The 24,952-nt window shown below is 47.9% G+C and overlaps 1 protein-coding gene and 1 long non-coding RNA gene across 7 annotated transcripts in view; one reads left to right on the top strand and one right to left on the bottom strand.

Annotated features, from left to right (window-relative positions):
* The window catches only part of LOC144179534 (methyltransferase-like protein 25B), a 42,072-nt gene that overhangs the window by 232 nt on the left and 16,888 nt on the right, over positions 1 to 24,952 (top strand). For all 4 annotated transcript variants that reach the window (XM_077707928.1, XM_077707926.1, XM_077707925.1 and 1 more), the window contains exons 2-8: positions 7,201 to 7,266; positions 9,657 to 9,884; positions 12,640 to 12,745; positions 13,099 to 13,257; positions 15,144 to 15,281; positions 16,939 to 17,109; positions 20,610 to 20,717. In XM_077707928.1, coding sequence (XP_077564054.1) covers positions 7,201 to 7,266; positions 9,657 to 9,884; positions 12,640 to 12,745; positions 13,099 to 13,257; positions 15,144 to 15,281; positions 16,939 to 17,109; positions 20,610 to 20,717 — 976 coding nt within the window. The remainder of the gene's footprint in view (positions 1 to 7,200; positions 7,267 to 9,656; positions 9,885 to 12,639; positions 12,746 to 13,098; positions 13,258 to 15,143; positions 15,282 to 16,938; positions 17,110 to 20,609; positions 20,718 to 24,952) is intronic.
* On the bottom strand, positions 951 to 7,041 carry LOC144179535 (uncharacterized). Of its 3 annotated transcripts, none has more exons than XR_013324273.1 (3): positions 6,351 to 7,041; positions 2,994 to 3,097; positions 951 to 1,199 (listed from the first exon to the last, which is right to left on the bottom strand). It is a non-coding gene; the product is annotated as an uncharacterized LOC144179535 (long non-coding RNA). The 3 variants fall into 3 exon arrangements; XR_013324274.1 differs by having other exon boundaries at positions 951 to 1,179; XR_013324275.1 differs by having other exon boundaries at positions 6,379 to 7,041.

The raw sequence follows: 24,952 nt of genomic DNA, 5'->3' as shown, positions 1-24,952 counted from the left end.
CGAGAAACGGTGACATGTTTGGGAGATTTTGGTTTTCTGATGGTGCCGTGATTGCCAAAAAGTTGCGTACGACATCGGTGTGTGCGTTTTCAGGTGTGAGGCGCGTAGCGTTACATCGTCGTCGAGGGAGCGTTGTGGAATGGATCCGTCATCCACGCTCTCGAAGCGTGGAAGGTAGGCAGAAACGGTTTTATAGACACCCTGTACTGTACAGAAACCGCTAGGAGTGCAGCACCTCTCCCATGAATCTGCCTGCAGTGTTTGCTGGGGCTTCGATAAACGAGAAGCAATTCCTTGGAGTGATCACCCAGGGCCTGACGTGCAGTGCCAACGTTTTGCGCGCGCTCAAGTGTCGCCTTATAGGACGAGCCGAAAATAAAAATAATCGTAAGGGTGCATCGTTGATTCTTTTGCTTTCTTTAGTTATTTACAATCCGACTGGCTACCTACAAAATCCGACAGTGAATTTTGTTACCTATTTTCCCGGGGGCTTAGGTTTCGCAAACTAACAGTGGCTGTTGATAACTCAAGCTGGGTGGTGTAAATTGGCCTAAGTTGCTGATGCAGATTGAATTCCATAAACAAAAGTAGCAATGCGCGCAATCTTTCCTGAAAAGAAGATTAACGGAAGATCCATTTGTGAATATTTTGCAGTAGCACGTCATCCCTGTTCGTCGCAAGCTAGAGGCTGGGCGCAATGCGAATGTCCTGCTCAGCTTTAGAAGCTCGCAACATGGCGTTCCTCGCACGCCCCTTGCACACCGCGCCAACTGTGCTTAGCGCTTTTGCATTGGCTGCCTGTCGTCCTTTTTGTTGTCTGCCAGTATTGGTATTCTGTCACCTTCCAACCTCTTCTGCTGCCTACTCAGCCCTGCACTTGCAGCGCTATCCATTTCACACTGGAGCGCTGTGCGCGTCATGCGGCAAGCATCCGCTGCTTCCCATGCAAAGTTGGCAGCTGCTCAAAGACGGAGACATTGCAGCCAGCTACGCCTGACATCGCCTCCCCCCGCGTGTGCTGCCCCATTCATTCACTGTTCTTCTGTCACTCTCTGCTTACCGATCAATGGCACAAATTCTTGCCAACATGGCTCACGCAATAAAAATTACTCACCACCATGACATGTGCAACGGCGCTCCTGTTTGGGTGAACACGTAACTGCAGCATCCTTGCATGCACTGCACAAAAAACGCGCCTCCTTGGCGCGAGCACTGGAGAATTAACTTCCCTGTGCAGGCACGGCATTTGCTGACGTCACATATCCTCCCGTTTCTCTTACTGCAGTGTCGGTTTGAAGGGATTAATTTATTTACTGGAAAGTCGAAAGCAAAGAACACCAGCAGGCGCAATTTGTCACGCCTAAGGGTGGACACCGGAACGCCCGCTGGTGTGGGGGAAGGGGATGAGAAGCAGAGTGAGAGGGAATAAAAATGTGACACCGGATTCTGTTCACCTTGCATTTCCTTGGCAACAACAATAAAACGGAAAGGTTGATTGATTGTAGGGTTTAACGCGCCGACGCAACGCAGGCGATGAGGCGCGCCGTAGTGGAGGGCTCCGGATTAATTTTGACCACCTGGGGATCTTTATCGTGCGCCGAAATCTCGTACACACGGGCGTTTTTGCTTTTCGCCTCCATCAGAAAAGCAGCCGCCGCGGCCGGGAAACGAACCCACGACCTCGTGCTCAGCAGCGAAACGCCTTAGCCACTGAGCCACCGCGGCGGGTAAAAAGAACGCTGTGAAAAGCAACAAACGGAAAGGTTGTCGGTGAGCTTGTTGATGGTGATCAGTTGATCGGTGAGGTTGTTGGTAAGCTCGTTGAGTGATTTCCTGAGGACACTGAGTGTCTGCAGCTGCCGAGGTCCTCAGCTATGCCAATCAGGCATCCGCGGAGAAATTTTATCACTGGCAGCCAGGCTGGAGTGCTTGCATGAAGCTAGTATTGGTCGTAGTGACAAAAGCAGCGCTCGTCAGCAAGGAGCGGAGGGCACGTGCTAGCCTCCTGGCCTACCCTCCGAGCAGGGCTCAACTAAGCAGCGTTGAGAGCTAGCCTTGCAGCCGAGATCAACTCTACTCCGGGAGAATGGGCGACATAAGAGAAGGTTGACTGGTGCAAGAAGAGGGATAGTGGGGCTCAGCTGCCTAGGTTTTTCTAGGCTTTGCTAAGCTTTGTTAGGTTTAGCTATGTTCTTTCTAGGCTAGGCTAAGTGTTGTGGAGGTGTGGCCAAGTTTATCCGGATTTCACAAGGCCGTTCCGGTCAGTCCCCTTCACTGACAGGGGATCCCAGAGGGGAAGAGGAAGCCAGGTCGACCCGCAGCTCCGCTGTTTTTCTAGCCCTGCAGCACTTTTTTTTTCACTCCTAGGTTTTATAAAAGCAACAAACTGTACGTGCACACAACTTACACTGTAGCTAGACAAAAACCACCCAAAAAAAGCTTATCTGTGCTCTCAGAGCAGTGCTTGCTGTGCACGAACACAACTGTCACAGGTGTGGTAAATAAGAACACTTGTAATGCAACCTCGGAAACCCTGTTTTTTTTCTAATAAGGGGGTACAGAATTTCACGTTTCACAGTGGTAAAGGGCGTGTTTGCTTTATCCGCCTCATGACGTCTGTATGCTCTTTTGAGGTAGCAATTCCCGATTTGAGCAACATGAACGTTATTATGGCTTAGAGGTAAGCAAACCCTTTTGTACACCTTGCGTACAGTGTTCTTTTTGATGTCGGGGCCATGTGCAGGCTTAGATTTGCTGCTAAGTTTTGCTAATAAAAACATTGCTAATGCAATGTTTCACCCTCCCTCGGTCTTGTTCGGGGTGGCAATGCCTTCCATGTGAGATTCGGTCTCCAATCCTTTTCCCATCATGCGTGGTACTCCACAGGGTGCTATTCTCTCACCCACCCTTTTTAACCTCGGAATGGCGCCCCTGTCTCGTATTTTAGCATCGATCCCGAACCTCAAACATACATTCTACGCAGACGACCTTACTCTTTGGTGCACATCTGGGTCTCCTGGGTCAGTGCAGGACACCTTGCAGCAAGGTATCGATGCAGTCACTAGGTATCTCGACACTGTAGGCCTGTCTCCCGCACCTGAAAAGTCCGAATCGCTGCTCATTGCGAAAACTCGCTATCAGCGCCAACACAATCACCTGATCACAGTCACAATGGTAGGTCACCCCATCCCTCGCGTAATATCCTGCCGAATTCTTGGACTGCATATCCATGAATCATATAATCAGGCTAATATGGCTACAACAGTTAAAGTTTGCCATCAGCTTACCCATCTAGTGCGCCGCATTGTCAACAAGCACGCGGGGATACATGAGGGTCAAGTTAGGCAGCTAGTACATGCCTTAGCTCTAAGTAAACTTCTTTGTACAATTCCATATCTTTCTCTGACTTGTCACCAAAGACATCAGATTGAGGTTGCACTTCATACACTGTATAAGACCGCCCTCAACGTTCCCATTAATTTGTCCACTCAGCGCCTATACTCTACGGGGCTCTTCTTGCCCCTGGGAGATCTTATACAACAACATAAAGACCGGCAAATGGCGCGTCTTTCTAGCACAAAACAAGGACACTGGATCCTTCACCAAGTTGCTCTCAAGCCTATTGACTTGCCTGTCATCACCCCTCCTGCACCGCTCCCAGATAACCTCAGGATAGCTCCCATCCCAAAAAACGTTGCAGCTGATACCAATCCAGGGAGACGATGTGCTCGCGCTGTCAATCATGTCCATCCAATTGATTCTACGATAGTCTACACGGATGCATCACGGACGTACGTCGGAGCAGCCGCATATTCCATCGCAAGTGGCAATGAAGTAGTGACACACACCCTTGGTCCTTTCACTAATCCCCCACCTACAGCGACTCTAGAGACTCTCCCAATAATCACCAGTATCCAGGACCTCTCCTTACGGCCCCCTAACCCCTCAGAATATACCATATACACTGATTCAATGCAAGCTATTCGCGCCATTCACATGGGTAGGATTCCTGAAGAACTGCAGTATGATCTACGCAAAGCCTTAACAAAGCTACGTCCCCACACTGTCACACTGAGGTGGATTCCTGGTCACGCTGGAATCCCAGGCAATGAGGTTGTGCATAACCTCGCCCGCGAACTTCTGCACCGGGCGCCTGGGATTCCCTGGCCTTATCCACCGACGTGGGACACTACTCTCCACTACAAACAAGAAATAAAGCTTCACTACAAGAACATCAGAGAAACTCTTCGTACACTTCCTGTTCCAGACAAATCTCTAACAACCACGCAACTACGCATTCTTCGACGCGTACAGTTAAATACCATCCTTACACCTGCTCGTTCCTTCCTCTACCATATCCGACACTCACCATCATGTCCCAATTGTCCCGAACCATACGCTAATTTAGAACACTGCATTTTCGCCTGCCCTATTGCAATTCAATCCCCACATTTTCCCCACCCACCTCCTTCAACGTGGCGGACTTGGCTAGCCTCGGACCAGCTCTCGGACCAGTTGGCGTTGGTGAACCTGGCCCGGGACATTCTCGACGCTTAATGTTGCGTTTGAATAAAGTTTTTTCCTCCTCCTCCTCCTCCACGTGAGCAAACGGAGTGCTGCCTGTACACACTTGCATCGGGTGATGAAAGTGCACTAGCACAGTCACAACCAAGACATATTCCTGCGTGAGCTTGGCTGGTGACGGTCATGCGGGCAGATCCAAAGCTTGGAATTGATGCGCAGAGAGTGAAGTACCTACACTTTACTGAGGCACTGCAGGGCTCAATACTCTTCCCCACTCTTTTCAATGTAGCCTTAAGGGGGGAGGTGGGGATCGGAGCAAACTTTTTTATTTTTTGACATAGAGTAATGAAATTTGGTAGGCACATTGGAAAACACTCCAAATGGTGAATTTTGAAATTTAAGAATGATACCTTCAGTAGTTTTTGTGTTACAGAGGTGTACATGTTGTCCGCTCGTGGAAAGCCTAGCAAGGTATTGACATATGGTAGGAAGTTCAGAATACTTTTAAATTGTAGTCAAAAGAACACTACAGGGTATGACATTCTTCGAATTTTTTTTACACCCTTCATTTTTTTTACAGAAAACATTATTTTCACCTGTAACCAGTAGTATACAGCTGACTTGGCCGTAAATGTCACTTAAAAAAATATCTAGGCCCTAAAATGAAAATCCGAGAATGTCATACCCTGCAGAACTCTTCAAGGATTGAAATAAAACAAACAGTGTCGAAATCCGCCCAGTGGTTGCCATGCTATCCTTTCCACGAGCAACGAAGAACTCGTAAAACGCACTTTTGAGAAAACGGCTCTTGAAGTTTACGAAGACTTCACGATTTTTCGAACTGCACCAGCAGCATAGTCCTTGCTGTCCTTGCTTGGGGACAACCTCAAAGACCTTTGCCCTTTGATTTGGTGCATCTGGGAGGCCTTCCTGGCCAATTGAAGGTTTTCATGTGCAGGCCTTCAGATGGCAGAAGCACCAGTTTTACACCTAGTGTACCACAAAGTTTGCTATGGGCTACTAGGGTACCTAAACTTTACTTGATGTATGCCTAATGCATAACTGTCTCCAAAATGAAGAGTAAGGCATGGTTTCGTTTTATATTAGTAATATTCCAGCAGACTTTCAGCAGATTTCTGGGTTTCATAACATTGCCAAAGCTACAGCTTAGTACATGAGGCTGTTCGGTGTCAAAAAATTATATCTGGGCATCACAAGCATAAGATGAGCTATTTGAAAGCAGAGTATAGATTTTTTACACAATTACAACATTGATTATTATTAGCATACCATGCTCTTCACCTTCAGGAGAATCAATCATTGCAAGATAGACAACAGAATTGCAAACATTGCGAAAATAGAAAACCCAATAAAAATATCGAATTGTGAATGCTGCACCCTTACGGCGTCTTTTCTAATTTATTTAACACTCAAAATATTATTTTGTAATTCCAGACTTCGTTGTACGAACTAGTTTAGAGCCACGGCAAAAGTTTCTCAAATAAGCTAGGTGACGGTTCATTGCACCCCCCCCCTCCCCCCCGCCCTACAATCCCCTACGCGCGCGTTCCCCACGATCGTAATTTAGGTAACCTTGATATGGTTGATAACTTCGCTTTTCCCATTAAATTTCACTTCCCGTACATCAATTATTATTACTCGCGTGCAATAGCAACCGATCCCGCAATCGGCCGCTGCCCGAACACGTCGCGCCAATGCAGCGCGCGCCGCAACTTCTGGCGAGTCGGTCATTCCATTCCCGAAGCTCGCGAGCACGCTGTGCAACACAGCAATAACTCAGCCTTTTATAACATCGCAATGCTCACAATGCGTCCAAAAGTTCGCTTCACGAACCGCAATCGTAGGCGCACGCACCGCGCTTCCCACTCAAGGACAGACCACGGCGACGTCGCGGGCACGTTTTCGATGCGTCTTTCGAGCCGCGCACCTCCCTATCTGGCGCACGATCTCAACATTATCGCCGCGATAACAGTAATGTCACTGTTCAGTACCGCAACAGATAAAACGAGTAAACTGCTACCGAGTCGACCGGGAAACCTTGAAAACATCGGGAGCGCAGTGCGCGTAAAATGCGCAGCAGCCCGGCGGCCATGTTTTTGCTGGCATGGCGGCGCCCAATCAGGAGAGCCGTATCTAAAAACGCGGCCGGACAGCCAATCGCGTGTTACCATCTATCGGTTGCTTCGTTTCACTATCTTTCTCTTTCTGCCGTTTGTGCGTTTGTGAGCGAGCGATGACAAAAGGAGCGACCGGAAAACGAAAGTTAAAGAGTCGGCCGATCTAACGCGACCAAGATGGCGGCGCCCGGTAGCGTCGTTCCGGAGATACAGCGCTGCGAAAATTGCCGTGTTTTCGTCATTTTGAGGAAATATTTTGCCACCTCAGCCGATATAAATATTTTTCTTTGGCACTTCGCGATCGTTTGCGGCGGGGAAACTTTGTGAACGCATAGAATATAAAACGTGCAATCCGAAAATGTGAGTTCCGAAAAAACGATTTTTTGGTCACTTTCCGAAATCTGATCCCCGCGTCCCCCCTTAATACCCCGAGACGTATTTTTCTGTGATGCCTCTGCGTCCTGTCCTCAATTGTTGGCACTGTTCTTGCGTATTTCACAATGCTTTGCTGTTGTGTGGTGTCCTTGTGTGTGTGCAGTGGGTGGAGCACATTGACCAGCTGAGTGACGAAGAGCTTGGCCAGGTGCCCTTTGGACTCGTCAAGGTAGGCGCATTGGCCCACTTCTTGGCCTCTTTCTCCACTGGTGGCTGCAAGCCAAAGGAGCGAGGATTCCAGTGCGGATTGCCCCTTAGAAAGGCTGTAAAGACAAAATGCAAGTTGTTTTCTTAAAAGGACTACTCTTCTGATAACAGGCACCAATTTTACGGCAAACTTCAAACAAATAATGAATTTATTAAGGAAAACCAGCGAAGTAGCGGCAAGGTCTCCATGATGCCACAGAACCCTGTTTGTGTGACTGGTGGCCACTGAACAAAGCCACCGACAAGAAACATGACTGGTCCTTTGTAGTGGGGCGTCTAGTTCTGTTTGATCGTCGTTTCACTTGAATGCCAAGTAGCAGCTAGCACATTTGGTAGGTGTCTTTTTAGTGTCACTCCTGCCCCAATGACATCCCTGAAGCACGAAATTTGGGTTTCTCGATATTTCTTGCATTTTTTTAGTTAAAAAATATCTTTTGTGGCTAGTTCTCTCAAATTGTATGAAGTGGTACTTTGCCTTCATGGCCGCTTTAATTAAGCGGGAAGACTGGCAGCATTGTGGGGGGCAACAAAGCTCTTCCAGGAGCTTATAAAATACAGCTTGCCACGTCCTCTGGACAGTGTGTGTCAGCTGCACCTCAGCAGTTTGAAGTGGTTGAGATACAAGAAGAACAAGTTTTGTAGATGGCATGGAGCTTGCACAATTTGGTGAAAGAGTGCTAACATTAACAACCTCTCTCTAAAGGAGGTTGTCTCACCATGCGGGCCTTCAAGCTAAAGGTCAAAATGGACGTAGGCGCTCAGCAGCAGATGTAATTCTTTTTGCGTTCCAAACAGAAAACTTCACCAAGTGTCTGTTGATACAGAAAGTTCGCAAATTTGCAAGTTTTCTTGCTTTGCCACTGCAGCCCTGCCCTTGTGTAGTTAATCTGCATGCATTTCAGTGGTTTGGTGAGGCCTGTTACAGTGACCCTTCCCTGGAGTTGGCTTTTGAAGGGACCGTGAAGCCAAGATATGACATTGTTCAATTTGGAGGAGCCAGCCTTTAATCACCCACTTGCCTCTATTCTTGCCACAGCTGATGCTTCTTTAAACGAACAAACAGAAGAAATGTTTTGAAAAACTTTCATTCGCACTACCCCAAGTCAGCCGTGATGCAATGTGGGCACCAGTGACGTAATATGGGAGGCAGTAAATGTTAGCTGTACGTTAGCATGCAAGTGATGCGACCAAACGGAACCAGAGGCGTCACTGCAATTTCCCAGTCCTGCTTCTTGGCAGTGACGTTAGTCGGGGCCGTCAGTCACGCAAGCAGGAGACTAAGCGACATCACAGAAAAATAGCCGGAAAGCAGCCGGGGAGTTTTCACTGCTTTGTCGGTTTTCCTTATTGCCTCCGTCGTTTGTTTGAGGTCAACGATAAGTTGACGCCACTGTCATCGAAACGAGGGTTTTTTTTTAAATGAACCAAAGTTGTATGTTTTTTGCGACCCCCTTAAAGGAGCCATGAAGAGAAAACACAAGTTTGGTTCATTCAAAAGATTGCCTTGTTAGAATCATACTGACACCACTTTTAACGTAAACTTCGCTCAAATAAGCTACATAATTCGGAAAAAAAGGGAATGGCCATGCGACCCACTCACTCATTCCCTGCAACAGAACCTATGATGTCATACCAGACAGCTCTGCAATTGGCGGAGGGCGGCAAACGCAAATTAGGCAGAGCTTATAAGCTTGCCGAACGAGCTACTTGCGCTTAAATTTAGGGCACACTCTTTCTAAAGCCATAAGAATGGTGGGACAAACAGTGGAAGTTACAAAAGCACGCATAAACATCGAAGTACCGATGCGTGCTGCTGTTGGTACTGCATGCACTATGCTTGGTTTAGGTGCACAGGACTGCGGGGCTTTGGGGTTGTCTCAGACAACACTGGCCGATTGATGCAAGCAACAGTGTCCTACGTGACCATATTTGTCAAGCAAGCACTCTGTTTCACGAAACGATTATTTTCTCCCTGAGCAAAAACAAGCCAGGGTCTAATACGGTCAAACACAAACCAGCAGCAGAAAACGGCTTGCCATGGTATGGTGGCGCCATCTAAGTCCACTAACGGTAAACAAGGCTTTCCAATCGGCTGCAGAGCAGTCGGTTCCTGTGATGTGTTTGCAGACCACGAAAACACACGATTTAGCGGGAAAACCAAAATTTCAACTTAAATAAAATAATCACTTTCTCACTGAATAAAGTATCGTTTGCATCCGGACAAGCACTGGGGGCACTATAAAACACGAAATCTTTTGAATAACACAAACTAGTATTTTGTCTTCATGGCTCCTTTAAGAAAAGCAGCCAGCCTGAAGAGAAGGCGTGAATGGGGCCTCCTCCCCCGTGCAGGACGAGTGGCCTGGCAGCCTGCGAGCCTTCGTGTCGCGTGCCCTGGACCTGGGCACCGTGCGCTTCCTGGAGCCCCCCTCGGGTGCGGCCAGGGCCGACCTGCCGGCCGCCCTCTGCCGGGGCCTGACGCCCAAGAAGCGCCTTGAGCTGCAGTGGTTCGCCGCCCTGGTGGCAGACGTGTGCAGCACAGCCCAGTGCGGCCGGGTCCTCGATGTTGGCGCTGGGGTGGTGAGCACGGGGTCTTTCTCCAGCCGGTGTACATGGTGTGACCAACGGCCTCGTCACACCATGTACACCCTGTACACCATGTACACCCATGTAACAGCCTTTATCACCATTTAGAAGGCGTTGGACTTGGTGCTGCATGAAGGACGGAGATTCTTTACAATCTGTACGTCACATTTAAAGAAAGACGAGGGGAATCGTTGAGGTCGATCGCAATGGTAAAGGACAAGAGCAAGATTGTGGAGGTGCGGATGAGTGCAGGCCTTTGCTGTGGATGTGGTAAATGCTGATGCAAGGAAGGGGAAGGGGGTGTTGTAGCAAGGGTACCGGGAGAGCGAATGCGCCCTCAGCTATGCCCATATGTGCACGTGTAGCTAGGCTTCACACGAAGCTGCATTGGCACCCACTCCAAAACTTACCGATGCCACTGTTCGATTGGGAAGCGAAGGCGCCCATGTGTTCGAGATTTTGGCACACGTTAAAGATCCCCAGGTGGCCAAAATTAATCTGGAGCCCTCCACTACAGCACGCCTCACCGCCTGTATAGTGTCAGCGCGTTAAACCTCATAATCAATGTATGTTCAACTGGGAAGCTTCATTTTAGAGGGGAGGTGCTAATGCACGTATGTGGCAAAAACTGTTCTAACAAGATTGAGGCATGATGGCAAGGGTGGTGGGTAGCAGTGTGGAGGTGGTTTCTCGGGGGCTAAGCTTTAAGAGGTGCGCACTCAGGCAGCAGCACCTGGCTTCACGCCGCAGCTTCAAGTCACACCATGGTGTGCAGTCACGTGGACACCATGCTCCACACGCATGCATGGCTCGAAAACTGGCCGTCCCCGTGATGCCTCACAGGTGCTACCAACTCACCCAAAACACACGTCTCTGCAGCCAAGAACTCAGTCCGACTAGCAGGTGGCAGCATGAGGTCTTCACAGCGATTATTCAGCGCTTTCTGAAAGAAGGGGGAGAGGGTTAACTAGCCAAAGCTGCACCTGGGCTACGAAGCGCACCGTAGTGGACCGCTCAAGATTAATTCCCACCGCCTGGCGATCTTGAACGTGCACCAAAATCTCGACACACGGGCACCTTTGCTTTTCACCTCCATCTGAAAAGATGGCCACCACGGCCGGGATCGAACCGGCATGCTTGGGCTGTTCATTGCTTTCTGGCGTGGGGTGATGGGCCATGGGACAGGGGGGACTGCACAGACCTTTGCTTTGTGAGATTGTGGCATTGTAGATTAAAAGATGGGGAGATGTGCAGCTGCTCTCTCTCTCTCCTGCCTGCAAGTAAGCCGGTGGCAATGATCAATGCTGCAAGGTGGCAATGCAGCCTCGTTTCAGAGGTTCTTTTTATGATTTGAGTCTTTTCGCTTCATTGAGGCAGTCCTTGAAGGCAGTGCATAGACAAGTTCTGAGGCGGAGCGCAGTATAACAGGCTAGACGTACTCGTTTATTTGTCCAAAGATGCAATTGAGAACTGTTCCAGGCTGTTGATGCCTTTGTTGGTGCCACACCATCTGGTTTTCCGTGACAACTGCACCGATATCAGTTGTGCTCTTAGATTGGTGCCCCTTTCGGTCCACTGGCAGGGCATCCCAGTTCTAAGGTTTGGCGACTATACTCGGGTACAAGTGAAGAACGGCGATAGGTCATGTGCTGTATCGCACTGCCAAAGTGATGGACCCGGATGTCCAAGTGCGTGTACGTTTTAAAAGTAAATGTACTGTAAAAGGATCCACATTTGGGCGAGTTGGTGCTGGTTATAAGCATCTTAAATGGCAGCATAACAGACAAACACAAGAGGCAAAAACGACCACAGGACGACACTGTAGCCACAACTAATTTTATTAAAAATGCACCACAAGCATAAGTACTACAACCAAGCTCACGTGCTCTGACATCATGACGCACAGCTAGATTATGACAAAGTGATCATGAACGCATGAACCGATCCGAAATCAAACATTCTTTTTCATGCAGTGTTGTCGACGGCTCGCTAATTCTTCTTTTTCTAATATGATATGCCTCAATGACTTCCCCAGTGATCTGATTGCCGTGCTCCGAGAGACTGGGACACAAAAACTCACGCAACCACAAGACATATTCACACGTCACCAAGCACTGTTCTGACCACGGGTGTGTTCCACTTTTTCATGCTATACCACCATCTTTCGGTGCAATGCAGTCGGATCACTGGGGAAGTCATTGAGGCATATGATATTAGAAAAAGGGGGATGTATGTATTAGCGATCCATCGATAACACTGCATGGAAAAGAATGTTGGTTTTTGGATCGGTCCATGTGTTGATGATCAGTTTGTTATACCCTAATCTAGTTGAGCGTCATGGTGTAAGAGCACGTGGGTTTGGTCGTAGTAGTTATGCTTGCGTTGCATTTTCAATAAAATTAGTTGTGGGTACAGCGTCATCCTGTCGCCTTTCTTGCCTGTTGTCTTTGTCTATTATGCGGCTGTTCAAGAGGATTAATTTTAAAAGGAAGTTGCGCTTAATGGGTGACGTTGTCTGTTTTGTCTCACCTAGTTTGTTTCCCATCGCTGCACTCATTATAAGCCGGTGGAGTGTGAGCAATCATGAAAACGGCCCGTGTCACAGTCAAAATTTTTGCAGCAGCACAACACACTCTTCACACCGTGCGGAGGAACAGCCATCTGCGGTGATGAGACGAATGGGCAACTGCTCTAAGTTGTACCCGAGTTCACTGTGGCTGCCCTGGTGATGAGAGACGCCTCCATGCAGGGCCACCTTGCACGCATGCTGCACCACAGCTTTGGCCTCACGGTGGTCGGCGTGGACTGCGACCCGGCTCACGTGAGCCGGGCACGGGAACGACTGCTGCGATCCCGTGAGTGGTCGTTTCTGATGCGTTGGGAAAATAAAAGCACCCATCTTTGACTCTGTGCTGCTATCATGTCTAAATGTTCAACGACAGTGTTCGAGGCATGCAATGTGTGATTTTGCGGGTGTGCGTTGTTCTTCTAGAGCAAAATATGGACCTTCAGTATCGCACATGTTGCATTACTAGAGTTTTTAAAGTGAAATCCGTTATTATTGGCTTCAACATTGGTTTGGCTTCGGTCTGTAGTAGTCTGTTGAGCTGAGACATTCCATTGTGTGGCATTTCTTGAAAGAGAGTTGCACTGTGCGTGACTTTGTTTTCGATGCCCCCCTCGACTCCGCCCTGTCTCCTCTGTGCAGCCAGCTGCCGCGAAAACGTCCGCCACGAGGTGCTCAGGGTGGACGAGAGTGCAGCCTGCATAGAGCAAGTGCAACGCCTGCTTAATGGCTGCCCCGACCGGGTGGCCTGCGCCTGTGGCGATCGAGGGAGAGGCCGCTGGGACAACCAATTCCCTAAGGGTGAGGGGCACACAATGGGAGAGACTTTTGCCTACATTAGAAGGTTGTTTCCTTGTTTCTTCCATCAATTTTTAAGCTAGTACATGACATTTTTATTCTTAGCAAACTTGAACATGCCTCTGCAGTTTGGGACCCGCACCAAAACTACCTGAGTGATACTCTAGAAATTGCGCTTCCTGTTTCATTTTATCAAATTATGAAAACGCTGTCAGTATTACAGACTTGAGACTATCAGTATTACAGACTTGAGATTGTCTATTGGTGTGCCCCTTCTAGACGTAGGTGGAACTTTGCAATTATGCCTATTTCATGAATTGTACTATACGTATAATTTTCACAATCTTCATTTCTTACTTGTATTTCCACTGTAAGCTCATCGTGTGACCTTTTCACTTCTATAAGCATCCAACATCTTAGTGGTTCTGCTAACACTTTCAACAAATCTAAAACCTTTCCTTCCCAACTCCCTCCCAGAATGAATCGTTGCAGAGCAAAACCCTTCAAAATTCTGAGTGTCATTAACAGCCCATATCCTCGACTTACCTTTCAATAGCCTGTTTTGTGTTTCCATTTTTTATTATTTTTTTTTCTATCTATGTGTATTTTAGTCTTGTTTTTAGCCGGATACCCACCGGTTAAACAGGGGACAGGCGTTCCCCCGGCCTTCGGTGCCCGGGCTTTCCTAGGGGAGATAACGCTTGGAAGAGACCCTCCAGGCATCGCACGTAGTTGCGTTCAAGCTCTTCTACCACTGGTTTGGCTTCGAACCATGTATTATCCCTTCATCGATGAGAATCGCGTCTCATGCCACCTCCCTGCGATTCTTGTTTTTAGTTGTTGCTTTTCATTGTAATTGGCTGTCCTTTAAATTTTTGTGTATCATTGTTCTTCCCCCCCCATTTCTGCAGGAGGACCTTAAAGGAGCCATGAAGAGAAAACACAAGTGTGGTTCATTCAAAATATTGCCTCGTTAGAATAATACTGACACCACTTTTAACGTAAAGTTCGCTCAAATAAGCTGTATAATTAGGAAAAAAGGGAAAGGCCATGCGGCCCACTCACTCATTTCCCACAACAGAACCTATGATGTCATAACGGCCAGCTCTGCGATTGGCGGAGGCCGGCAAAAGCAAACGCAAATTAGGCAGAGCTTATGAGCTTGCCGAACGAGCTATTTGCACTAACGTTTAGGGCACATTCTTTTTCGAGCACTAAGAATGGTGGGACCGACAGTGGAAGTTACGGAAGCACACGCAAACTTAGAAGTACCGATGCGTACTGCTGTTGGTACTGTGCGAACTATGCTTGGTTTAGCTGCGCAGGACTGCGGGGCTTTGGGGTAGGTTTAGACGACACTGGCCGATTGACGCAGGCAACAGTGTCCTACGTGACCATATTTGTCGAGCGAGCACTCTGTTTCACGAAACGATTATTTTCTCCCTGAACAAAAACAAGCCAGGGTCTAATACGGTCAAAAACAAACCAGAGGCAGAAAACGGCTTGCCACAATATGGTGGCGCCATCTAGGCTCACTAACGGTAAGCAAAGGCTGCAGAGCAGTCAGTTCCCGTGATGTCATTGCAGACCACGAAAACGCACGATTTAGTGGGAAAATCAAAATTTTAATTTACATTGAATAATTTCTCAGTGAATAAAACGTCGTTTGCATCCAGACAAACTCTGGGGACGCTGTAAAACACGAAATCTTTTTGAATAAAACAAACTTGTATTTTGTTTTCACGGCTCCTTCAAGGGAATGATAAATGATGATGATGATGATTCTCAACGAGACAAAGCACAGAGACGGGACGCAGTCCGAGTGTGGCTGCCCCCGTGTCGGTGGCCGCACTGCGTTGAAGGCGTTCTCTCCCTCCCCCCTGGCGCAGCAGATCGGTGGGTGTTGGTGTCCCTGCACGCCTGTGGCCAGCTGAGCCCCACGTTGGTGAGGCTGTACCACGCACTGCCCCAGGTGCAAGCCCTGGTCTGCATCGGCTGCTGCTACCACAAGGCCCCCCGACTGACAGGTACAGGGTTCGCACAGGTCCTTGAAAACCTTGAAAACCCTTGAATTTAGAAGTGTCAGTTTCAAGGCTTGGAAAGTCCTGGAATTTTTAAATGGTCCTTGAATACCTTTGATTTTTCCGGAGAGAATCAATGGCCCTGCCTTTTCACAAGAATTTAAAGTGCTTGTCGTGGATTTTAGGTGTTAATAAATGTAAAGAAACATTGTAACAATCAAGTTTCAGTGTATTGCATGAAAGTACAAGATTGGTGGATTTTCATTATTACAAGGCAGCATTGGGAGCAGGCACTTGTCAATCCAATCCATATCATGATACAATCCAGTGAAAGCCAGCTTCTGTTCTCGATCTTGCATCTTCCATATAGTCTGTGCCTCATACGCTCCATCTACGTTTGCTTTTACGTGCAAATGGTGGACGTGCACATAGTTCATCCTGCCTTGAAGCAACTTTTGCTGACAAAGCAGGAGATGCAGGCAACATGAACTAAGTTTTTAAATCATACAGCCTCAGAAAAACACAAAGAAAAAAGAAAAACCTGTAAATGAACCCATTAGCACCTATCTAAATGTGCACTAATGTGCTTATGTATTGTGCAATAAAAAAACTTTTGCATTGTGTTAGAAAGGTTATAAATAATTCCAGATAAAACATTAGACGGGAACCTTGAAAATGTGTTTTCTGGTCCTTGAAAGTCCTTGAAAACCGTTGAATTTTTGCTTTTGAAGCCTGTACGAACCCTGGAGGTACAAGTGACGGGTTAGCTGGGGCTCTTCTCTTAACTCCCTTCCGCTTCCACGTGCATCCCCAAGTGGTGGTGCGTACAGCCATCGCTGCATAGGCCCCACCTTCCACGTGTGCACAGAGTGTTGTCGTGGCGGTATGCCAGCGACGCACATGGAGGCTGCTAGGCGGCTGTTGGTTGTCGCTGTGGCACTCTGCACTGCGCACACAGTCTCTCAGGTGGGGGGCACTGGTCTTAAAACAACTCCTTTCAATTTTTAAGTAAACTCTGTGAAACTTGTCAGTCTTGCTGCTTTTTACCCACTGATTTCAAATATGCCACTATTTTTTTATCCGGTCAATTAGTACTCAAGATAATTAGAGATAATCAGCCATTTCTGGAGGAACAATAGACAAAACAGTGTTGGTCATAAGACTGTAATCTTTATATTTTCCAGTACTATGTACCCTGGCGGATTCAATAAGAGAATCGTTTTTTTTTTTTTTGAAGCACGGCTTGGAACTAATTTTACACCTCATTAAACTTTGAAGTTTGAAATGGGTGTTCGGAATGGGTCTTGGCCACTGGTGCCACCAAAGTTTAATGAGCTGTAAAATTAGTTCCAAGCCATGCTTCAAAAAACCAAGCGATGCATCAAGGGCCCCGAACTGAGCCCTGCAGATGATCACTGTGCCACAAGCGGGTATTGGACTCTGTTCGCGTACTAAGCCAGAGTCTTCAAATTAGTTTTGATTTCTGCACTGCAGGTTCTAGTGTAAGCTGGATCGAAGGGAGGGGGAGGTGGGTGGAAGACAGACGTGCGGGGGGGGGGGGGGGGGGGGGGGGATCGAGTGGCATGGTTTGCTTGTTGGTGAGCAAGCTGCCCCTTGCTGGGGGTACCAAGCGCTGGCACTCTTCTCAACCCCTTCGTCGCAGACTACTTCCCCCTGAGCTGTGTCCTCCTGGGAGGCGCTGGCCTGGGGGAAGAGGGTGCCCTGTACCAGGGCCTGAGGCTGGCCTGCGAGGGCCTCAGGGACGCCTGGGAACCCGGGAGGGAGCCCCCACACCTGCTCTACCGTGCCCTCCTGCAGATGGCCTGCACGCAGGGTAGCACTCTCTCTCTGCCTCTGTGCTACTGGCTTGAGCACAAAAAGTTCTGGGGAGAAAAAGGTGCTGCAGTGTTGTGCTGAATGGCTCGCTGACCACTTGTCCCACATTGGGGCTCCCCCCCTTTCGAAGAGGAACTCAACTATCTACAGGAGAATTGGGCATAGTAATGGGATGTCGCAGCACAAAGAGTGGTTTTGGGGGGTGTGGTGAGTTTACAGTTCTGTCTTGTTTCGTAAACTTCTGTTGATGTCTAAAGTCCGTGCTGTCTGCATTCTTCGCTGGCGGTTGCATCCTTTTTGTGCTAGCAAACATGCCTCAGTTGTCCTAGTACCAACTTGCCCTACTTTCCGCTCTAGTTGTGCTTCCTTGTCCTGCCTTTGCCTCTTGCATCCTGTCCCATCCTCCGTCTCGTGGTGTTTGCTGCACTTAGCGGTGGTTTGACATGGAGTACCAACTAGCTCGTGCCCATACGTTGTTAGGCTTAACAGAAGTAGAGTCATGGTTGGTGAGGAGCCCAGTGGAAACTTGGAGTGGAGACTGTCGTCATCCTCGTGACAGTGTAGCTTGCGTCCCTGTTGGTCGGCTATCTTCGGGATCACCCTGTGGTCATCGTGCAGGCCTTGTATTCCCAACCAGGGCGTGTTGGTGGTGTTGCCAGTGGAGTTTCTTGGGCCTTTTCTCACGCAGTCGTTCCCAACTACAGTGAAAACTCAATCTAACGAAACCCGATCTTGCGAATTTCCCAATCTAATGAACAAATCTTTATTCCCCCGCAATAGCCTATATGGCTCAATGCTTTTATGAACACGAACTAACAATATAGATTCAGCGCCATTTCTGAATTGACGAAGTATTTCGAGAAACAGACATTTCAAAAAGGAGTGATTTCGAATATGTTTCGCCGGAACGCCACAAAGATTATTGTGCCACATCAGAAAGAAGAGAATAAGTCACCTAGTTTTCTTTTTACGAAGCTCTACGACATGGTTTCTCAAAGTGGGTTCCGCGGAACCTAGGGGTTCCACAGGCCCCTCCTCAGGGTTCCGCGAGCCACTGATAAATTTTCCCTGGTTCCGCAGTCGCAAAGTCTTACATGGTAAACTTGAGGTGCGATCAATCTAAGAAACCTCCATTACTCACGCCCGAGTGTCAGTAAGCACATCTCGGCGCGTAACAGAAACGCGCGAGCTGCGCAATAAATCTCGCCAGCAGCTTGTAGCCAGCCAGATTCCGAAAACGGGCCACGAGGTTAAACTATTGCACTTGAATCTCGGTCTTATATTACCCCCATGCGCATTTCTCCTGTTTGGAGATAGGTGCTGCTAGCGTACGTATTTGTGTAAAGTCGACGAAAAAAAAAACGATACCCTTGCTTGCTTTTGAATTTATTGCACGTTAATGTAGCATGAACGGAATGAAAACTGGCAGGAGTGTGTGTGTGGGGGGGGGTTCCTTGGCACTTAACAAAACTTAGCAGGGTTCCCTGGGACCAACATGCTTGAGAACCCCTGCTCTACGAGATCAACTCAGCAGTTCCATGTTCGCAGACCACGGCATCCCAGCCAGCGCACTTTCCACAAACTTGAAGGGGAACGACGACGTCATCCATGCCAGTTCAAAATAAATTACATCAAAGAAAAAGAACCTAAAGACCACCTCGCATGAGAAGTTGGAGGAAGCCCTATTTAGGTGTTTCAAGGATATGAGATACAAGAACGTTCCGCTCAGCAAGGAAGTGCTACAGCAAAAATCGCTGTGTTTCACACGTATGCTGGGGTCAGTGTTGCAGAATGGGCATCCCCATTCCATTCCAGTTTCATTTCGAGGAATGAGAACTTGTCACAATTCCATTCCTTTCAACTTTTGTGCAGACTTGTGAGCGGACTTGTGTGCACGTGGCAACTGTTATGTGGTTAGTTCAACAACGAAATCGGTCATCGCATCGTAGGTGTATTGTTTCTTATCAATTGACAGTTTGTCCAAGCGGATTTCGAAGATTGCGTTACTATGCTGCCTTGCGAGGCGCACGCGTGCTGAATAGTCTTCCCGTACGAAGAAGGGTGCCTCCTTCAGTTTCCGCGAAGAATGGAAGATTTTGGATTTATCTTTGTAATGCACAAACAACGATGATTGGGCGCATTTTTTCGGCGCAGTAGCGACCGAGTCAGTGCGTACGCCCTATACCTGCATCAGTAACATTCATTCCGAGGTTCATGGTGCAAAAAGAAACTATTTTTGCCTCAGATTGGGCTCAGGTTTGAGTATTTCCGTCTTTAATTCCGAAGAATTATAAGGTTCGATTGGCGTAGCCAGTTTTCAGCGTCCTCGCATTCGTCAGCAAGTTGCTTTATCTCGGAAGAAAGAGAAGCTATTTCGGAGGTGGAGGGGGAGGGGATTCCAGAGGTGGGCTTTTGCACTGGTTTGCGTGGAATTTCTTTTCAAGCACATCTAGACGCAATGAGAGGTTGCCGAGAAGATTATCAATGTCAGCGTGAGTCAAGCGGATAGATGCAAGTTCGTCCCGAATGGTAGATTGTGAAAGCTCTCGGCAGGGTACCGTTCGTGCAAGGCTTTCCAAAGTTTCGGGTGGTTCCGGGTTCATTTCAACATTTTTTAATGCATACTTACTGCATACTTCAAACAAATAATCGAGACATTAAAAGAAAAGAGAGGAAACAGTGACGGCTCCACAGCCACTCTGCAGGGATTTTCATGATGTCACAGAGTGTCGCTCGTGGAAGTGGGAGCCGCCACCAGGAAACACGACTGGGCGGTTGTACCGGGGCCTCTAGTTCCGTTTTATCGTGCAACTTGAATGCTAATGTGCAGTTAACGCACCGGTCCCTATTCTTTCAGTGCTGGCCCATAATGCATGACGCCTGCTGATGCTATGTGTCACTGTAGTGTAAAATTTTGGAAGTTTCTCAGTGTCTCTTGTGTTTCTTCCATTGAAGAATGTCTTTCATGATGCAGTGGAGCTGGGTTATGAAAGGCTAGCCCTTTTATCAAATTGGACAAAGGTATTTTGTCTTCATGGCCGCTTTAGTATAAACAAACACAAAATTGCCCAGCACGAGATGTGCCCATTGCTCTTTGGTGGGCCCATCATTATGCAGTTGCAACTAAGCAGCACCAAAGGCTGGGCAAGTTGGTAGGTCATCGCTGGGAAAAATACCGCACCAACTACGTAGTGGTTCACCAAGTGAGTGGCTCTATGTCACGGGCATTTTCATGGAAGCACGGTGTACGGTTGTAGCGAAGGGCTGAAAACGGGGTGCTTTCAGACAGCCAGGATGCCCGCTATTTAGAGCACGGCCTAGTTAACACTGCCATCCACTTCAAATTTGGTTGACGTTCTGCTATAGTAGCTAGCTTGTAATCTGCAAAAAAAAGGGGGAAAGAGAACTCAGCGGACTAGCAGGAGCGCTGCCCAGCTCCTTTCTTGGAGCAGCGTCAAGTGTTGTGTGCTAGTAGTACAACTTTTGCCATGGCACCAGGGGGCCTCCCGTGGAGCAAATCGCGGCGCCATGTGGCTAGGCACGCACAGCTGTCTTCCTGGGATGCGTACCGGGATCACGTGATGCAGGATGTCGCCTGCTGCAGCGGTGAGTGCGTCGCCTCCCTGCTCTTGGTTGCGCTCGTTGGGCTCCAGTGCGTTCACTACACGTGTAAACTGCTGTCGTACGCGGGGTGCTTGTGCTGGAGAGTGTGGTCGAGGTGTATAGGAACTTGGTGAAAAACATGGCGCCCGTTACAGTGAGAGCGAGACGATTGTACTGAGAGATGAGGTGAGCCTCACCTAGCTCGTCTGAGGTATTGGTTACGCCGGTATGAAAAAGTTGCCCTGTAGAGGAACAAGTGTGGCACTGCATACGTAAAGTGACTGAGGAATAATGTCTGTATGCGGTGTAGAGAATGAGCTTTCTTCAGGCCACTATGCTTGTTCGAGGTCCGGTTGATGAGGCGGAGTGTGTCATCATCCACAGTATCGAGTTTGCGCAAGAACCCATAAGCAGGGTTCTTGTGGATAGGCCTAGCTATAAACGATAACGTGAATGTTGTGGGAGCAGAGCATGCATTTTTAGGCAGCAAGAAAGGCTCTGATTTGTGGGGGGCAAAGCGGAGATCCATGGTGGCCGCCATGCTGACCGCAAGGTCGGCGGCTTGTTAGAGCGTCTCCTTGATGTAGTTGTCAGACCCCCCCCACCCTCCCCCCCTCTCAAGTCATGCGGAGGATGATGCTACTATCTGCATATAGGGAGTGGTCAAAATCAGGAATATGTCAAGGCAGTGTGCTATAGGTAGCAAGGCCAAGCGAAAAGCGAAAGGAAAAGTATGGATTCCTGCAGAGTACCTCAGGAGGTAGGAGCTAAGAGCTAAGTATGCGTACGGAAGATTACGTGTAAATGACTATCTTGTGCCAGCATACTATGTAGCAGAGTATGTGTCATTGTTGAAGGCACCCAGGAGATCAAGACCCAGGATAGCCTTTGTATCTTTAGAAGTAGTCATACGAGAACAATGTGGCTGCATGTGCATTTTTATGTATGAAATTTACTGAATGCTACAAAAATCATAGTTAGTATTTTCCTACGAAAACTCCCAAAATCATTGGGTTTTCTTAGGGGTGGAGGGAGGGGGTGATTGTGCCGACATCAAGGGTTCTGGCAGCTCAGGCTTATTTGGCAAATTTTTGCTAGAAAAATGATATGCTGTCCTTTGCTGACACTGAGAACAAACTGCACTTCACTCGAATATTTGTGTGCTTCAGCTTAAAGGGACCTTGCAACACTTACCGTTGACTCACAAGGTACGAACTTCGCTACCTTTTTACAAACCATTTTTCTATTCTTAGGCTGTATGCATAGATAGCGTGGAGTGCTGTTGAAAATATCGAATTGAAAAACTAAGCACTGGCAAGGCATATTTATTACCACATGAATGCCGAAATTATTATTTTTTTGAATTCCCAGACTCGGCTTTACGCGCAAGTTGAAGAGCCACGGCAAAAGTCGCGAAAAGCGAGGTGGCAGTCGTCGCACCCCACCAGCCCTCCCATATCAATCCTCAAGGTGCGCGTTCACTACGATCGTAATTTGAGTAACGTTGGTATGTTTGGCCACCACTCTTTTGGCAATAAATTTCACCTCAGGTAGATGAACCATTATTACTAGCGTGCAATAATAGCCCGTCCCGCTATCGGCGAACCCTGCTTAAACATTTTGCGGCGATGTGCCTGCAACGCCCCTTCTGCAGTGTCGATCGTCCCATTCTTGCCGCTCGCAAGCTCGCTGTCACAGGCATCAATAACCAAGCGTTTTAAAACACCGCAATAAGCCCAAAATTTCACTTCAGGCATGCACCGCGCCTCACATTCAAGGCTGACATGAATTCCCGTCTTTCGAGTCGAACAACTTCCCGCAACAGATCAAACGACTAAATGTAAACGCAGCCACCCCCATTACCAAAACCACGGTAGAAATCGGCCACGAACAACTGCTTCGCCCGGCAGCCATGTTTTCCAATCTTCACCACACCCAGTAATGTCGTTCTGGAGATAGGGGCGTTTTTTTCATCAGCTCGCCCAAATAGTTTGTCGCCTCAGCACACATAAGTGTTTTTCTACAGGACTTTGCAATGGTTTTCGGTAGGAAAGCTTTAAAAAATGCACAGATCAACATGTGCAACCCGACATTGTGACTTTCGAAAAAATTACTCAGGGACAGTTTTATGTGGGTCTTTTATTGGATGATCAATCAATTAAACCTTTACAAACAGCATCACCTTGGGGTGCGGGAAAATTATGCCGTCTGTAAGCATTTTTCCCCACTGAAACTGACGGGAGCGTTAAAATCCTTAGCGCTGAGACTGTTTTGGAGCAGTTTGGCGCAATTTTTGCAATTTTCAAGCTTTTGGAGCAGCCGGGCACAGGAAAGCAAATTTGTATCAAAAGTGCACAATATGCACAGCTGTCTCATCCCTGCACACAGCGCCGACGGCAGCGGATCGTCACAGGAAATGGGAGAAATTAGCCGCGAAGTTGACCAGTGACAGCCGATCGGGCAGCCATGGCCCAAATGACGTTGTATAGGCCATGCCAGGGGTGCATAATGAGGAGAATTGAAGAGAGAGCGGTTGGTTTTTCCGCGACTTTCGCGGCGATTTGCTCGCTTCACGTGCACGTGTAATATTTGGCTCAGGTATTCCTGGCAGTGTAACCTAAACGTCGCGCAGGTTTACTTGTACTGCTCAAAGAGTGTTGCAGGGTCCCTTTAAACTTGAAACTTTTGAGTAGTTCACAAATCACTTTCTTAATAATTTCATTTCTAATTATTCGTTATGTTTGGCAAGCATACTGTAACTTTAAATTAAGACAGTCGTAGTCAGTGGCATAATGTTGATAGTTTTCGATTGGCTGTCATTTCAGTCGCTGTTGAAACATTTGCTGTTTTTTGCAACTGTCTTTATTGCACCGCATATCAGGATGAAAAAGTGAACAATTTTAACTGCGCCCTTTACAATTTCAAGGTTCGTGGCAGTGGCAGCAACATTTTCCGTGAAAAAAAGTCTGCGGTGAGTTGTGAAAGGCCCACTTTTAAAGACGATAGTCTTTTTTGGGCTACATACATGCAGAAATGTTGGTCTGTCTGTCTGTGACTCGATTCAGCCAGGCGGCCAAAGTGAAACAGAATCTGTGCAATAGTCTTATGTACTCGCAGCCAAATCTAAACGTCCAAGTCCAGTTTCAGTGTTCATATTTGTCAACATTGTAGATTAAGAACAGGGTATTACGCAAATATAAGGCATAAAATCAATACATGAGTGATATTTGCAGTGTTCCTTTATTAAAAAAGTTATGGATGGTTGGTTTTTGCGACAGCAAATGAAATACTACATCAACTGCAGAAAACCGTCGCCTGCTGTTGCCCGCGCCACCATAGCTCCTGGCGGCATTTAACAAATCAAACGGCAACAGCAACGAAAGGTTCCACTAGATAGGTTCCACGTTCCGCTTGAAACGCTCGTGGAGTAGGGCAACGTGGTTCTATAAATGTTGTAGTAGGGTGCCTCGATTCACGGTGTCATGCACATCTCCACTGTACGGCAGCGCTGGCATCGAGGCACCCGACTTGGAGCAGCGGAACATGGTAAATTTAAATTGACTTGAGCAAGCTTCAAGTGTGTTATCTTGGGAGGAACGAGACGGGAGAGGAACAGCGTGAGAGGTGAGCGGGAAAGAGAAGGGATGCATTTACTTGCCAGGGGCGCCAGTCGACTATCATCTTTCGTCGACATTTGCAACGAAAAAAGCAGATATGCGGCCTTTTTTTTTTTTTTTTTTTGGAATGAAACAGTTTTTATGAAGTGTCTGAGAATGGCTAAATAACAGGTTGAGTTAGAGATGATTTACGAGCATTGCGGGCAGTACTGTAAAAGCACTCATCATCAGCTGGTCCGGGAGCAAATTCACATCGACGACTCATGACACCAGGAAGATTGGTACCTGTGGCAGCAAGGGCATATCCGATGGAAAAATGCCGCCATCTCTCTCTGCAATAACACCAATGTTGTCAAGGCTGAAAACCTGGGAACAAACGGCACAGTCGTGGTCATCTGCAAGGCGATTGCATGTTTGTGGGAAAATTTATCCACAGAGGGTATCCCCATCGGCCAAAAGCTGCTGTGTGCGATTCTTGCCGTGCAGTCGTTCCTCGTAAAAAGACGTGTCCAGCACAGCACCTCCATGGCAGCTGTGACAACGGCACCCACAACAAGCATGCTGTTGCGATTGCCTAGGTGACCACCAAGCCACGCATTCTCAGCGTCCAGCCAGCTATAG

The sequence above is a fragment of the Haemaphysalis longicornis genome, unplaced genomic scaffold, assembly GCF_048455015.1.
Source record: "Haemaphysalis longicornis isolate Haplotype H1 unplaced genomic scaffold, Haemaphysalis longicornis Haplotype H1 scaffold_4, whole genome shotgun sequence".
Classification (NCBI taxonomy): Eukaryota; Metazoa; Arthropoda; class Arachnida; order Ixodida; family Ixodidae; genus Haemaphysalis; species Haemaphysalis longicornis.
This window is presented reverse-complemented; position numbering and strand designations above follow the sequence as displayed.